The sequence below is a fragment of the Megalops cyprinoides genome, chromosome 1, assembly GCF_013368585.1.
Source record: "Megalops cyprinoides isolate fMegCyp1 chromosome 1, fMegCyp1.pri, whole genome shotgun sequence".
NCBI classification, from domain to species: Eukaryota; Metazoa; Chordata; class Actinopteri; order Elopiformes; family Megalopidae; genus Megalops; species Megalops cyprinoides.
The window spans coordinates 14,486,826-14,500,148 of record NC_050583.1 but is presented as its reverse complement, the minus strand read 5'-3'; the positions used below and the strand labels follow the sequence as shown (position 1 = coordinate 14,500,148).

Here is a 13,323-nt window from a genome sequence, read left to right as displayed (position 1 = left end):
CTTTGTGGTGGTGTGGCAGGATCACTGAAGTGCATTGAGATGTTGATGTTTCTGTGTGAAGAATTTCTCCAATGCTTTCTCTTTATGTGAAACTCTGACACCTAAACACGTCCAGTTTGCATCAACCAATCAACTGCTTGTGTTAACCAACAGCATTTCCTTGTGCTTTACATGTATGTGGGTTGAAATCGAAAGCTCTGTAAATTTCCTGCACTAAAAGCATATTCTGTGTATTCTGTGCTCAGGTCCTACTTGTGGAAAAGGGAAGAGTAAAGGATATGAAATTGCAGTCAGAAGAGATGAGTAAACTGGTATCATATGATCCAGATGATCTTGGTGTGTTGGTGAAGATGTATAGAGAGGCATAGAGGCCTAGAGACAGTGCACACTTTCTGAATGCCAGCAAAGCAGACAACAAAAACCTACTATGCAGCAATCAAATGTCTACACATTGCAATCACGTGTGGAAGAGACATTAGATGCTGGGGTGTGCAATTGATGTGGTCAATCAAAGAAATGATAGGTAAAGAATGGTCTTAGCTATAGGACATCCACATTCAAGGCTGCCTCTAACTTAGAGAACAGAGCTTTTGACCATGGTAACTTTTTGGATTTACGGGGCATCGCTTTGTGGAGCTGCTGTCCTTTACATCTGTCAACGCAGCGCTGCTGGAAAAACTCTAATTGGATTAAAAGATAGATTTTGACAGTGACAAGAAGGCATTGCCTTGTACATCATGCAAGATGTTTGTGGTTCTAAACTCATGTGATTTTGTGGACAATTTCGAGTGTGACAAATGCAGGATTAACTACGAGCTTAATCTCAAAGTAATTCTATTGGAAGAGCACATTCTAACGCTGAAAGAGACAGCAAAATGCAAACAGGCTGTGGATGGAAGCTTTCACAATATCTCTACTGTATGCCCGGACCTTCCTCCCACAATCTGCTCCTCATTAGCGGCAAGTGGACTACACGGTGTAGAAAAAAGGAACTACAGCCCCCACCTGCTCTATTTCAACTTTCCGTTGCTGCCTCACCACTTCCACACACGAATAGCAAATGGATTACTGCAAGAAGAGGGCTATTTCAGTGTCAGTGAAAAGGAGATTTTGTAAGTAAAAAGTAAAAAGTAAAAAGTTCTGTCTTCCCAAAACTGTACTTCCTGCTGCATGCTCCTCAACTCTACCCCAACAAGCAGTGGTGGATTTAGGTATGGGCGACATGGGCAGCCGCCCAGGGCGGCATCTTGCTGGGGGCAGCACGGGACGCCCACACAAAAAAATTTGGAACGGTGACATTTGTGCGATCAGTTTTCGCTCATTTACACATCACATCAATGATATCATGTCACCGTGTGGGTCAATTAACCTTGTAAGAGTGGGTCCCCTGATTCTAGTTTGTGAGCTAGGCAGGCTACTGCCTTGGAAGGTCTCCCATTCAGAAGTACAAGATGGGAAAGGGGGCGGGCGGGGGTAGGTTGACCTCAGGTCTCCCCACTGGAAGCCAGAGGTAGGGGGAGTGGGAGAATCAAATAGCATACTTCCAACTTTGTACAGTACTAATGCAATTAGTAAAATCAGTCAAACTACAAAATGCTACCAAATAAACCACAATTCATTCATAATACTGTCAATATATAGTTTCACAGACATATTGTTGCATTTTTTTCTGGTTTGTGTGAAATCGTTAAGAATAATAAACCAGTCTGCACACCACCAGGGTGAATTGGTTTAGTCTTGACTCTTGGTTGTCAGTGTTGGGGTATGGGTAATGTATTGATGCTCAAGTGCCATATCAACACAAATGGAGAAGAGAAGGTCTACTCTAAGCCATCAGGTGCCATTTTAGGAAAAAGAGGAAAGAAGAAGAGGAGAAATGTGTAAAAGATAAAGGTATGCAGCTATGTCATCTCTTTATGAGTACAATATTATGCATGTAATGAAACAGGCTGGTATAACACATATATTTGTTAGCCTATGTTGCTTGCTATTCTATTACACATAGGGCGATAATATTCCGTTTTCTGTCCAACTAGTTTACATAACATTGGATATAATTTCACACAGTTTAGCCTGCAGTAAAACGATTACAACCTAACTAGCACATTATTGATTTGACTAACTTTCATCGAGGTGATAGGATTTGTGCAATTTAGTTTTATTTATTTATTTATTTATTTATTTTTGTTAGCAATATGGCAATAGTGTAATAATTTGATTCTGTTTTTTAATTGTATTTATATACTACACTTTGTTTCAATTTGTCTTTGTTACTTCTTTTTGATATTTATAATATATATATATATTATACTATTGGTGGGGGGGGGGGCGCTGAAGCGGGGGTTCGCCCAGAGCATCATACAAGCTGGAACCACCACTGCCAACAAGCACAATTTGTTGAGCTGATCCTGAGAATAAAACAATTACACTTGATTAATTTCCTACTCTTGTAGGAAAAGAATATATGCATGAAGGTATTATTATTATTATTACTATTATTATTATTATTAGTATTATTATTATTAAACCAGTCATCAGTCAGACAGAGCATTTGAGGGCCCCATAGCTAGATAACTGTTAACTACTTAAATAGCTTGCCGGCTAAAACCTCTAATCTTCCTTGGCACTCCATATATTACCATTTTTTAGGTAGGTAGCTAGATTAAGAACAAAAAATCAATTAAATTAAGAGATGGACCTCCTCACTGGGGAAACTGCAATCAAGACAATTTCATGACCATCACCAAAGTGACTTTTACAAGTGAAAGGAAGTTCACACTGAAACAATGTTTTGGGAAGGCTCCTGTTAGGCTCCAGTGGTGTAGCTGACCTTTCTGGTGTGGGCTTTAATGGGATGGTTAAAATTTAAGGCCCCTGTTCCGATGCTAAAACATGGTATAACAATCAATATCACAGTTAGCTAAAATCATATACACACTCCAACACACGCAATTACTGCTTTCAATGCATGGAAGAGATTATTGGCATTGCTGTGTCAGCTCAATAGCCTAAACCTTGCAAATTATTTATGAATCATAATACAGGACGAATTTATGTCTATCAATGGATCACATTAGTTATTACCTGTTGATTGTACTGGTATAAAATTACAAAGACAAACAATGCAAGAAAAGTCCAGACTCAAACAAGGCTGAGACATACATTTATTCAACAAATGAAAAAAATAAAAACAGGAGGGCAAACAAATGATTAAGACCTTCATTAGCATTACTTAGATCATAACTACAGGAAACTATTATTTATTATAAATTATAAACCACTCAGAAGTACTTGCTCAACTGACTACTTGCTCCAGGCTGGTGGAATGAGGTTCCTGCTGAGATTCGTAGAACAGACTCCGTGGGTGCCTTCAAGAGAAAGCTGAAAACTCATCTCTTCAAGCTTTATCTCTAATCTACCTTCCTCTCCATCTATCCTATCTATCCCTACTTTCTATTAAAAAAGAACTTTACACTCGTTTAGCACTTATCTCAGTATCTTACTGACCTCTTGTTGTACTTTTCGATAACTAAGCATTGTGATGCAATTATCTGGAAGTTGCTCTGGGTAACAGTGTCTGCTAAATGACGTAATGTAATGTAATGTAAGAAGAAAGTCAGCAAACAAAAGTAATCATAGTACGCTCACAGTGCACCACACCATGTAAATCAAACAAACAATTTGGTTTATAAAAAAGCTATGTGTGTATTTATATTATAATGCAGGAAACACATGTAATATTTAAAATAAATCTAAGAGCACAGGTGTTAGCACAGTGCTCTGTGACCCGGAAACAGAGAGTAAAACCAGGAACAGGGAGAGCTGACTGGAAGGAATATTCAATACTGCAAATGGGGAAGTGATTATTTCTTCATTGAACATAAACATTTCTTTGATCACTGCACTCTACATTTAGGAGCTGTTTCTTTAATTTTCTTTGCAGTTGCAGCTGCCACTGCTCCCAGTGTTCCCACTGCTGCTCCAGCTCCAGCACCTATTGCTACCATCTCTGCCACTTCAAAAGCTACGACTGCAGGAGCAGCAGCCCCACCTGTTAATGCCCCAGCTGCCACAGCCCCAACTATTATTCCGAGTGACATCAGAAGAGGTCTGATGAACTCATTGTATATGTATACTTTCTTTCTAGCCCTTCTTCTTTCCTCTGTCATGAGCTTGTTTATTTCTTCCTGCAGTTTCTTTCCTCCATGCTCCCTTTTCAGTTCCTCAACCTTCACCTGTATCTCTTTTTTTTTCTTTTCCAGAATTTCATTTATCTCCTTCGTGATGGCTTTGCCTGCCTCCTCCAATGTCTTGTTGGTGTAGTAGGCTCCCCCGTTCCTCTCAACAATGGTGTCAATCTTCTTCAGGAGCTCTGTAACCTGAGTGTGATCTTCAACACCCTTCTTGTTGTCAAAGGCATGACATCTATTCCCAAATTTTTGAATCACCGCTTTAAGCTTCTTAGATCCCTTCTCATCTCCATTTAAAAATTCTTCTAATTTTTTTTCTGTTCCGTCTTGTCTTTTCAAATCATCTGCCCGAGTGAAAAGTACCATTGTGTAGGGGGATGCTTCATCTCCAAACATTTTTTTGATGAGATCCATAGTTTTTTCCTCCTCTTTTGTGTATCTCCCCAGCTGCATCACAACCAGAAACACATGGGGTCCAGGGGCCATCATGAAGATGCTTCTCACAATCTCCATCTTGATTTGTTTTTCAGGAACCTCTGTATCAAACAACCCTGGTGTGTCAATGACAGTAATCCATCTGTCATCAACGTATCTGCTTTCTCTTCTACACTCCTCTGTTACTGTGGAGGGGCTGGGCTCAGCTTTAAACACATTCTCACCAAGGATTGTATTTCCAGATGAGCTTTTTCCAACTCCTGTTTTTCCAACCAGTACAATCCTCAATTCACCATCATCTTCTTCTACCAAAGAATAATTACACAGCAGTTATTGGTAAAGCAGGCAAATTTAGGAATAATTAACAAAATGTAATCTCTGTAAGTCAGTTTTGCATTCATATTTATCCAATTGATTTTTTTTTTTGTCATTGCAATTTATGTTGCTCACAAAAGCAAGCATCATTGAACAACTCTGCTCCTCTGGGGCTAGAAGCAGTCTTGCTAAACCTTGTAAATACTAAACATTTTATGTGAGATGTCTTTATTTATACTGCATCTGTACTGCATATTCACAGGATTGTCAGTATTGAGCTTCAGTGGGGGTATGACTTTAATGGGGTTCCAATATTACTCAGGGCCTCCACAATACAGGCTTATTCCATGGCATAATAACTGTGCTTTTTGATGTGCTTTGCAGATAAATGAGGAAAACTATTTAAATTGCATTTGTATGTTCCACAACCATCATGTACCACTATTACTATAAAATGGTGGTTTATTGCTTACTGTAAGTCAAATGTTTTCAGTAACCATGTTGTGCTTTACCACAGTGTCATAATTATAATTGAATATTAATATACAGTACAGTACTTTTAGAGTACATTAACTGCCTTGTAAAAACCTGTAATTGATGTAAAAAAAAACTTGTAATTGATGTAATGGCTCTGGATAAGAGCGTCTGCTAAATGCCAATAATGTAATGTAATGTCAATATATCAAGCCTGAGAATCAAATAATTGAACAACATCCACAACAGTTCTGTACATTTGTTGAAAAAAAAAAAGGCCCGCACCATTGAACAGGGTAGAGGCATTACTGTAGTAACGACGACAGACGACACGAAGAGCAAAGCTATCAAATAATATACATACTACTACAGACTCTCGTTCTGTTCTTTCGACACATCTCGTTCAGCTCGTTTAGTGTGTTTCCTCCTCCGCTCCCAGGGTAATTCCATCCGTAGTCATACTGTGCAGTTCAATAAACAGCCTTTAAAATGGCTCTATTGTAGAAAAATATACTTAATACTGCAGAATACAAGTCTCTGCTGCCATTTAAGCCAGTTACTAATGAAGTTGGTCGCTAAACGAGGTTCTAGTACAATGAAGCTATTTATTTAATTAGGCTATTCATCTTTTTTTCCACGTATTCAGTGTGCGCACTATATGGTCGTCAGCCGATAGCCAGAGAGCATTAACTTTACTGAGCAAGCGAATCCTCGATCGTCGTGTTCACTTTCTGAGAGAACTGACGCAGTGTTATGTGGGGGGAAGTGTCTGTAGGTCGTGTTTAATGTATAATACAGACAACTTTACATTTTGAATTTTCGTACATTAAATAATGTCAAAGATATTAAATATCAAAAAATGTATGACATTTTTCGATTTCAGCACTGCCTGCGAGGGTGGGGTGTTACTGCACGAATCTTCTTACTGAAATGAGCACGACAGCAGAAGCGGTCTGATAGTTCATTGCATGAGCGGCCGTCTCACCGTTGTAGATCAGTGAGCGTTTGAGAACATACATAATATGTAACGGTTTATAGTGGCCTAATGTTCTAAAAATTAATACACAGAAATAAACGCAAACTTTCTCCTTATTCACGTTTATCATAACAACAACAAACACTGATTCTGATTATTGCATTAGCACTGTGTTCATGTTAAATGGTTTAGTAAATACGCTGAATATTTGATCAAACCATATTCTCCATATATATGTTAGACTAAAAATATTAACTTATGTCTTTCTCCAAGTGCAAATGCAAAAGGAGCTTTTTCATGTTCTCAGAGAAAACCTGTACTGCTTCTGCCAAAACAATTTGAGAGCTTGTTAAGAAAGTTCAAAATGAAACATGAATCTATATAAATATGAATATGGCCTATATGAATACATACCTTCACACAGTAGTCGAAGCTTGTCACTCATTTTAGTGGTGGTGTGGCAGGATTGCTGAAGGGCTTAGATGTCGATGTGTCTGTCTCTAGGTGAATGCCTCCACTGCTTTCTCTTTCTATATGAATATATTTCTATAATATAATATATTTCTATATGTCTCTGATGCTTAAACACACCCATGATAGACTCAATCACTTGCATCTACCAATAGCCAAAAAGTGACTTTCCTTACGTATGTATGATAAAATGTTGAAAGTTTCACATTTATATTAGTTCATTTGGCAGATGCTCTTACAAAAGTTACTAAAGGTGCATTCAATATGGTTAGGTAATTAGCTGCAGATCCTAAAAGATTGGTGCTGTCCTTGAAATGTAGAATCATTGTGGGAAGCATTGTTACAATGGGATTCAGTGCTGTCAAAGGACATACAACCTTTAACTATTCTTCAGTGTGAATAATAAAGTAAACTATATTAGGTTATGACAACAACGCGCTATCCATCATAACTGTTGCATTTGCAAAGCTTTTACCCACTGCAGAAATCAAGCCATTACTGGGCGATTGTAACATGACTAGTTTTGGAAAAGTTTGGGTTATCTGAAGGTTGTCCATGAATTCAAGTTCATGCATGCATTAGAGTATTCTATCAATGGAGTGAACACCTAACAATTTAGGCCAACATACGTTTAAGCACACGTGCAACATTACAGTTTAGAACTGAAACAAACAAGGCAGAGAAACAAATTGAAACAAACAAGACATTTAAATTCTGCTGGTGAATTTGAGTGAGGTTTTATGGAAGGCAGCAGAGTAAAGAAGGGAATGGGCCTGCAGGGTAAGTAAAAAATATAAGGAAACATTAGGTGGCTTGTAGCAAGCTTGGTATAGCAGGTGTACATGTTGTGTGTGGCACTATGTTGAGGTTTACCATACATTGGAACGTAAAGTGTGCCCTCTACTGGCTAAAATTTGCATAAAACCTAAGCAGAAGCAATATCTGAAACTGGGCACCATTTAGTTCAGAAAGAAGAAAGGTCCAGGTGTAAATCTTTATAGAATCTCCAGTATTTATTTTAAAGCTCTGTCCCGTGTTGGACATAGCATTAAGTCTCGCATATACCCAGATGGTGCAAAAGGCCCCAGGGTGCCAATCCTTATGCCACATTGAATGGCGTCCAATCACAGTGTTACTTTCAATCAAATGAGTGTTCTCTTCTCAGGCTGCCTGCCCTACTCACCAGCTCCATGATTCACTTGTGTGCTGCAAAGGATGCCCTCACCAAAAAAGACCAAACCCCGTCAGCTGTTTGGTCAGAATACACTGGTTATGTGGGTGATTTCAACATGCCTGTGGCATTTCAAGCTATTTTCAAATCCTAAATGCTAAAAAATGTTAGTAAAGACACAAAAATGGAAATGTCAAAATGTCAAAACATTTTTATTAATCCCTTTTAGGTTTAATGGTGGTAAAATGCTCCATTTGTCTTGACTGACACATGTTAACGGATGTTGAGAAAACTTGCTTTGGCTATTTAGGTTTGCATGTAAGAATTTTTTCATCTTTTGAGTTGAGTGTTGAAAGCAGACCTTTTACAACTGCAGTCACAAAAAATATATAAAAAGAACTTTCATTTTCTCTCACATGTCTCATGTCTCCCTGCTACACATTTCTATACCATTTCAGAAAAAGAAATATTCCCCTAACTGACTGCATCAGGTTCAAAGTATTTAAGAGAGAATATACAATTAAGGCGATTTAGAGAATTAAAAATACAGCTTCAGTTTCCACATCGGGGTGAGTTATTCATTTTTTTATTTTGAAAAACAAGGTAGACATACAGTATAAATGCTGGTAACATGAAATATCTTTATTTAACTCTAAAAGAATCAGAGAAATAAAGATCCAAGCGATATGTGATTGGTTACTAATAATTATAATTATTAACAACAGTCCTTCAGTTTTAAAAAATGGGAACTAAAAACTTGTGTGAGCACAACAGAAGCCTTGTGTACAAGGATCTCTGCTCCAGGTAAGCATACAGATTTTCTCACTTGGAGAATCCTCTGTTGCATTTGCACATTTCCAACATTTTGAATTGCAGAGAGCAGGAATCTGCCATAGCGCAGGTGAAAGTATCCAGATATATTTAACATTTTTTCATATAACATTTCAGTCCCTCACACAATAGAAACAAAGGTGGGTACAGGTATGGTCTCCTTTTTGGGAAGCCCATTGTGTATAACTAATCAGCAGTTTAAAATACATTAAAAAAGAGAAACAAAATTAAACAAGCTCAGTGTTGTGCTCACCTTTTTGCAGAAGGAAAATGGCAGTTCTCTGTTGCAATAAAGACTCCAACAGCTTGATCAGAGGTATGTGTGTCCTCAGCATTGTGCTTTAAATGAAATAATTTCCCAAATGGGAAATTCCGTATTGTGATTTTAAATGGAAAATGTATATATATATTTTTTTAATAGAACATCCATGTTTTACCCTGTTTACGACTGGTAAACAGATTCTTAAGATCTTTTCTAATTAGCTGATGGCAGCCTTGACAGTAACAGTACCAGTCTGAGTTCTGGCACCATCTTTGTTTTATGAGCCAACTTAAAATGTGACCGGTAGATCTACATGTGTGTCATTGGAAAAGAACCATCTCAATTCAAGCTTTAAAAACAGAACAGGTTTTGAAATTTGAAGTTAAATGTGGCAGGTAAAAAAATCCTTTGTTCTGTCCCTCCTCTTCCTCCTCAACTGCACCCACTCTCCCTCCTCTTCCTCCTCTGAGTGTACCCCCACTCTCCCTCCTCTTCTCTTACTGTACCCCAGTCTCCCTTTTCTTCTTCTTCTTCTGACTGTGCCCCACTCTCCCTCCTCTCATCTGACTGTACCCCACTCTCCTTCCTCTCCTCTTAATGTACAACACTCTCCCTCCTCTTCCCCTTAGAGCGTACCCCACTCTCTCTCCTCTTCCCCTCTGAGTGCACCCCACTCTCTCTCCTCTTCCTCCTCTGAGTGTACCCCACTCTCCCTCCTCTTCCCCTTAGAGAGTACCCCACTCTCTCTCCTCTTCCCCTTAGAGAGTACCCCACTCTCCCTCCTCTTCCTCCTCTGAGTGTACCCCACTCTCCCCCCTGCATGTCTCAGTGCTCCACGCTGTTCTCCAGATGCTGTCCCTCCTGCAGGGCAGCCATGGCCAGTTTCAGGTGCTCCCGCAGAGCCTCAATCTCCTGCTCGCTGCGGCTCTTCATCCTGCTCAGCTCCACGTACACCTCCTTATAGCGCTCGCAGGCCGACCTCTTCTCCTGCAGAGGGGGAACCCAGGGAGCATCCGTGTCAACAACCATGTACAAGATGAGTGCACTGAATGATACATTCACATTTTTGACATCCAGCAGACTCTATTCTCCAGAGTGATGTACACGATGAGTACATGTAACATTACATTTACAAATTTGACGTCTAGCAGTCGCTCATCTCCAGAGTGGAGAGAGCACAAAGTACATCCAACAAAACAACACAAAACATTACACAAAAAAGGGGACCACTATTCACACATGAACAGGCACTAATGACAACCACATAGCCAAGAATGCAAGTGCAACACAATATACCCAACAGAAGGACTGTACCATTCTAACATAATACTAGCATATACGCTAACGTAAAACTTCCACATGTAATGGATAGGATTACATGCATACACACACACGCACACACACACACGCTATTAGTACCTTATTGAGAGAATGCAATTCGTCCCTCAAACAGCCAATCTCCCTGTGTACGTACTGCAGCTCATTCTCCTTGGCTCGCAGTAGCATCTGCAACACAACACAAACCCACCCATACAACACTAATATGCAGCGGATAGTACAAACTCTGACAGCTGTTCCAGAGCAAAGAAATAACAAATGGTCATTCTCTAAAATCAAGTGCAATGCTTACAACCGACCACTAGATGTATTTACTACATGTTAAATGCTTTTTGATACCCTGAGGAAATACTGTCTCACTGTCTTGTTCAGCCAGAATGCACAACACATGGCAATGTTTTGCTTTTCCCCTCTCTTAAAAGTTACCTCTAATTCACTAGCACTGCGTTCATGGTTGCCATGAGAGACACTCTCCCACCCTTGATTGGTGATAACAGAGCGCATGTGACCGATCTCTTCTGTCAGACGAGACTGCAGCTCCTGCGAGAAACATGAAGAGAAAGGAATAACCATGGTGCACACGCTGAGGAGCTGGATACTGCGATAAAGTGCGTGTAAGCAGAAACAGGAAGAGAGATTCAAACATCAGAGAAACAGAGAGAAGGACATGAGCAGTGGGTCAATCTGCATCCACAGACATGAGCAGGAAACCCCCCCCCCCATTCTCCACCCCTACATCTTTCTCTCACCTGGTTCTCCTTCTTCAGCTGCTCCATCTCTCTCTCCCTCCGGCTGATCTCTTTCTCCCTCTCTCCGTTCCTCTGCTCAGCCCTGTTCAGCTCCAGGCACTTCTGGGAGTACCTCTCAGACAGGCTGTCCAACTCCCGCTGCAGGGCCTGCGTCTCTGACCTGAGGGGCCCGGAGAGAGAAAGGGTGTGAATGCAACACGGATTCACACACACATACGCACGCACGCACACACACACGCACGCACGCACGCACACACACACACGCCAGGCTGTGTGGGGACTCACTGCTGCTCTCTGTGTAGGGCCTGTGTGTCTGCACCCCCACCGGCCAGCCTCCTCGCAGTCTCCAACTCCCGCTCCAGCTCCTCCCTGTGGGCCTTCTTCAACCCCTCCATGGCTGGGGTGTATACACAAAGGAGCACGAAACGGGAAAGAGACAGAGTGACAGACGGGGAAGGTGGGGGGAGCAGACAGAGAATTTAAGGGCCAAGGAAGAAGAGTAGCAGGGCGTTACTACAGGAGCAGTATAGTAATGCTACTATAAGCTATTTGGTTGCATTCACATCTTGCAAACACAATACTGAGAACCTTAGGGCTTGGAAGTATGAAGGTCACATGACCTCTGTCTCTCACCTTGGGCAGTGGCCTGGGTCTCCTCCTGAAGCAGTCTGTCTCTCTCTCTCTCCAACTCCCTAATCTCCCTTTCATGCTGTTTCTGCAGTTCCTCGAGCTCCTGTCTGTGGGCCCTCTCCATCGCCTCCAGGCTGCGGCCGCAAGGGGCCTCAGGGCCACAGTGACCACTTTCTCCTCCTCCTCCTCCGTCTCTCTCCTCTTGCTCCAGCTGCTGTCTCAAGGATGCCACCTAGTGGAAGGAGGAAGGCAAGGGCACTGATGAAGGACTAATATGGCTGAACCAGGTCAACATCCTCACGTAATATCCCTAACCCCCCTTAAGTAATAATTTTTTGGAAACAGTCAGGCTCCATAGGTCTCCGTGTTAAGTGAACCCTTTTTAACATTGTTCTGTAACATTGGCATTGTTTCCTCTTACATTGTTTCATCTGACATTACATCAAAGCTGAGTGGCTTTTGTACTTCAAATGGAACACATTCAGCTGTTCCTATAGAATATTATTCAATATTATAAACAATATTACACATTAGGACTATCAATATTGACTCTCTTTTTTCCAGATAGGAATAATTTTTGTGAACTATATTGCAAATACCAACAGCAGGTTTGCATCTTGCAAAATTGATAAACTCTTCTCACTACCTCCCTCTCCAGCGACTCATTGGTCGGTTGGTCTTCCAGGGACCCCGGGGGAGGCGTTGATGGCATCCCCCTCGGGGGCCACCTCTCAAACTCCGCCCACTTCATCTCGATCTCCACCTCGATCTGGGCCGCGGGGGGGCTCCCCTTCTTCAGCACCACGGTGTCCCACGGGTTGCTCGCGGGGTCCCTGCCGGAGGCCTCCAGCTCAAACCACCTGCTCCTGTCCTCCAGCCGGCGCTGCTGCTCTGTGCTGTGCCCCTCGTCCCCCTCTCTCGGATCGGCTAGCAGGGGGCCGGAGGGCTCCGACCCCGGGGACAGCTCCACGTAGTCACACGGAGGCGGGACAGCGGCCGACGTGGCGACCTCTGCATCGGGGTCACTGTGCCGAGAGGAATGCGACGAGAGGGGGTGAGAGGGGGGGTTCTCCCTGTCGCTGCTGCTATCTGGCAGTCTTGGAGTGAGAGAGAGAGGGACACAGAGACAGAGACCTTATTATTTTAGGGGCATTTACACTTAGCACCCCAGATCCTGCTATACCTCAACATGGCCAGACTTACTGTTGCATTTACATGTACTTCAGGTGTATTTTCATAAGGGAGGAGACTAGTGTCTCTCAGCAGATATTCTGACATGAACTTGAACTTTCCCAAGAGGAAAAAGGTGTTTACTGTAATGTTGAGGAATGACAAATCAGGATGTTTTTATTTGTGTGTATCTTCCATAAATAAAAAGTACACCAATCATGGTGTCTGCTTCTTGTTTTGACTATCTTATTATTTTCTTTATGGAGAAATAAAAATAGGAGTCAAAGGTGTGGAAAATCCCTTTGGTAACA

At 41.5% G+C, this 13,323-nt stretch overlaps 1 protein-coding gene across 1 annotated transcript; it reads right to left on the bottom strand.

Moving 5' to 3' along the window:
- Positions 1-1,438: 1,438 nt before the first annotated feature.
- Positions 1,439-6,835, bottom strand: LOC118774239 (GTPase IMAP family member 9-like). The gene is made up of 3 exons (XM_036523469.1): positions 6,805-6,835; positions 4,052-4,930; positions 1,439-1,497 (listed from the first exon to the last, which is right to left on the bottom strand). The coding sequence occupies exons 1-3, from the start codon at positions 6,833-6,835 to the stop codon at positions 1,439-1,441; spliced, it is 969 nt and encodes a 322-aa protein (XP_036379362.1).
- Between the last annotated feature and the right edge of the window lie 6,488 nt (positions 6,836-13,323).

Excerpts from the sequence above, each read along its gene's own strand:
- LOC118774239 (XM_036523469.1), bottom strand. The coding sequence starts at position 6,835 with ATGAGTGACAAGCTTCGACTACTGTGTGAAG. Across the intron at positions 4,931-6,804 it reads GCTTCGACTACTGTGTGAAG|AAGAAGATGATGGTGAATTG; the intron begins GTATGTATTCAT and ends ATTCTTTGGTAG. Across the intron at positions 1,498-4,051 it reads GGCAGCTGGGGCATTAACAG|TGGGGAGACCTGAGGTCAAC; the intron begins GTGGGGCTGCTG and ends TCTGGCTTCCAG.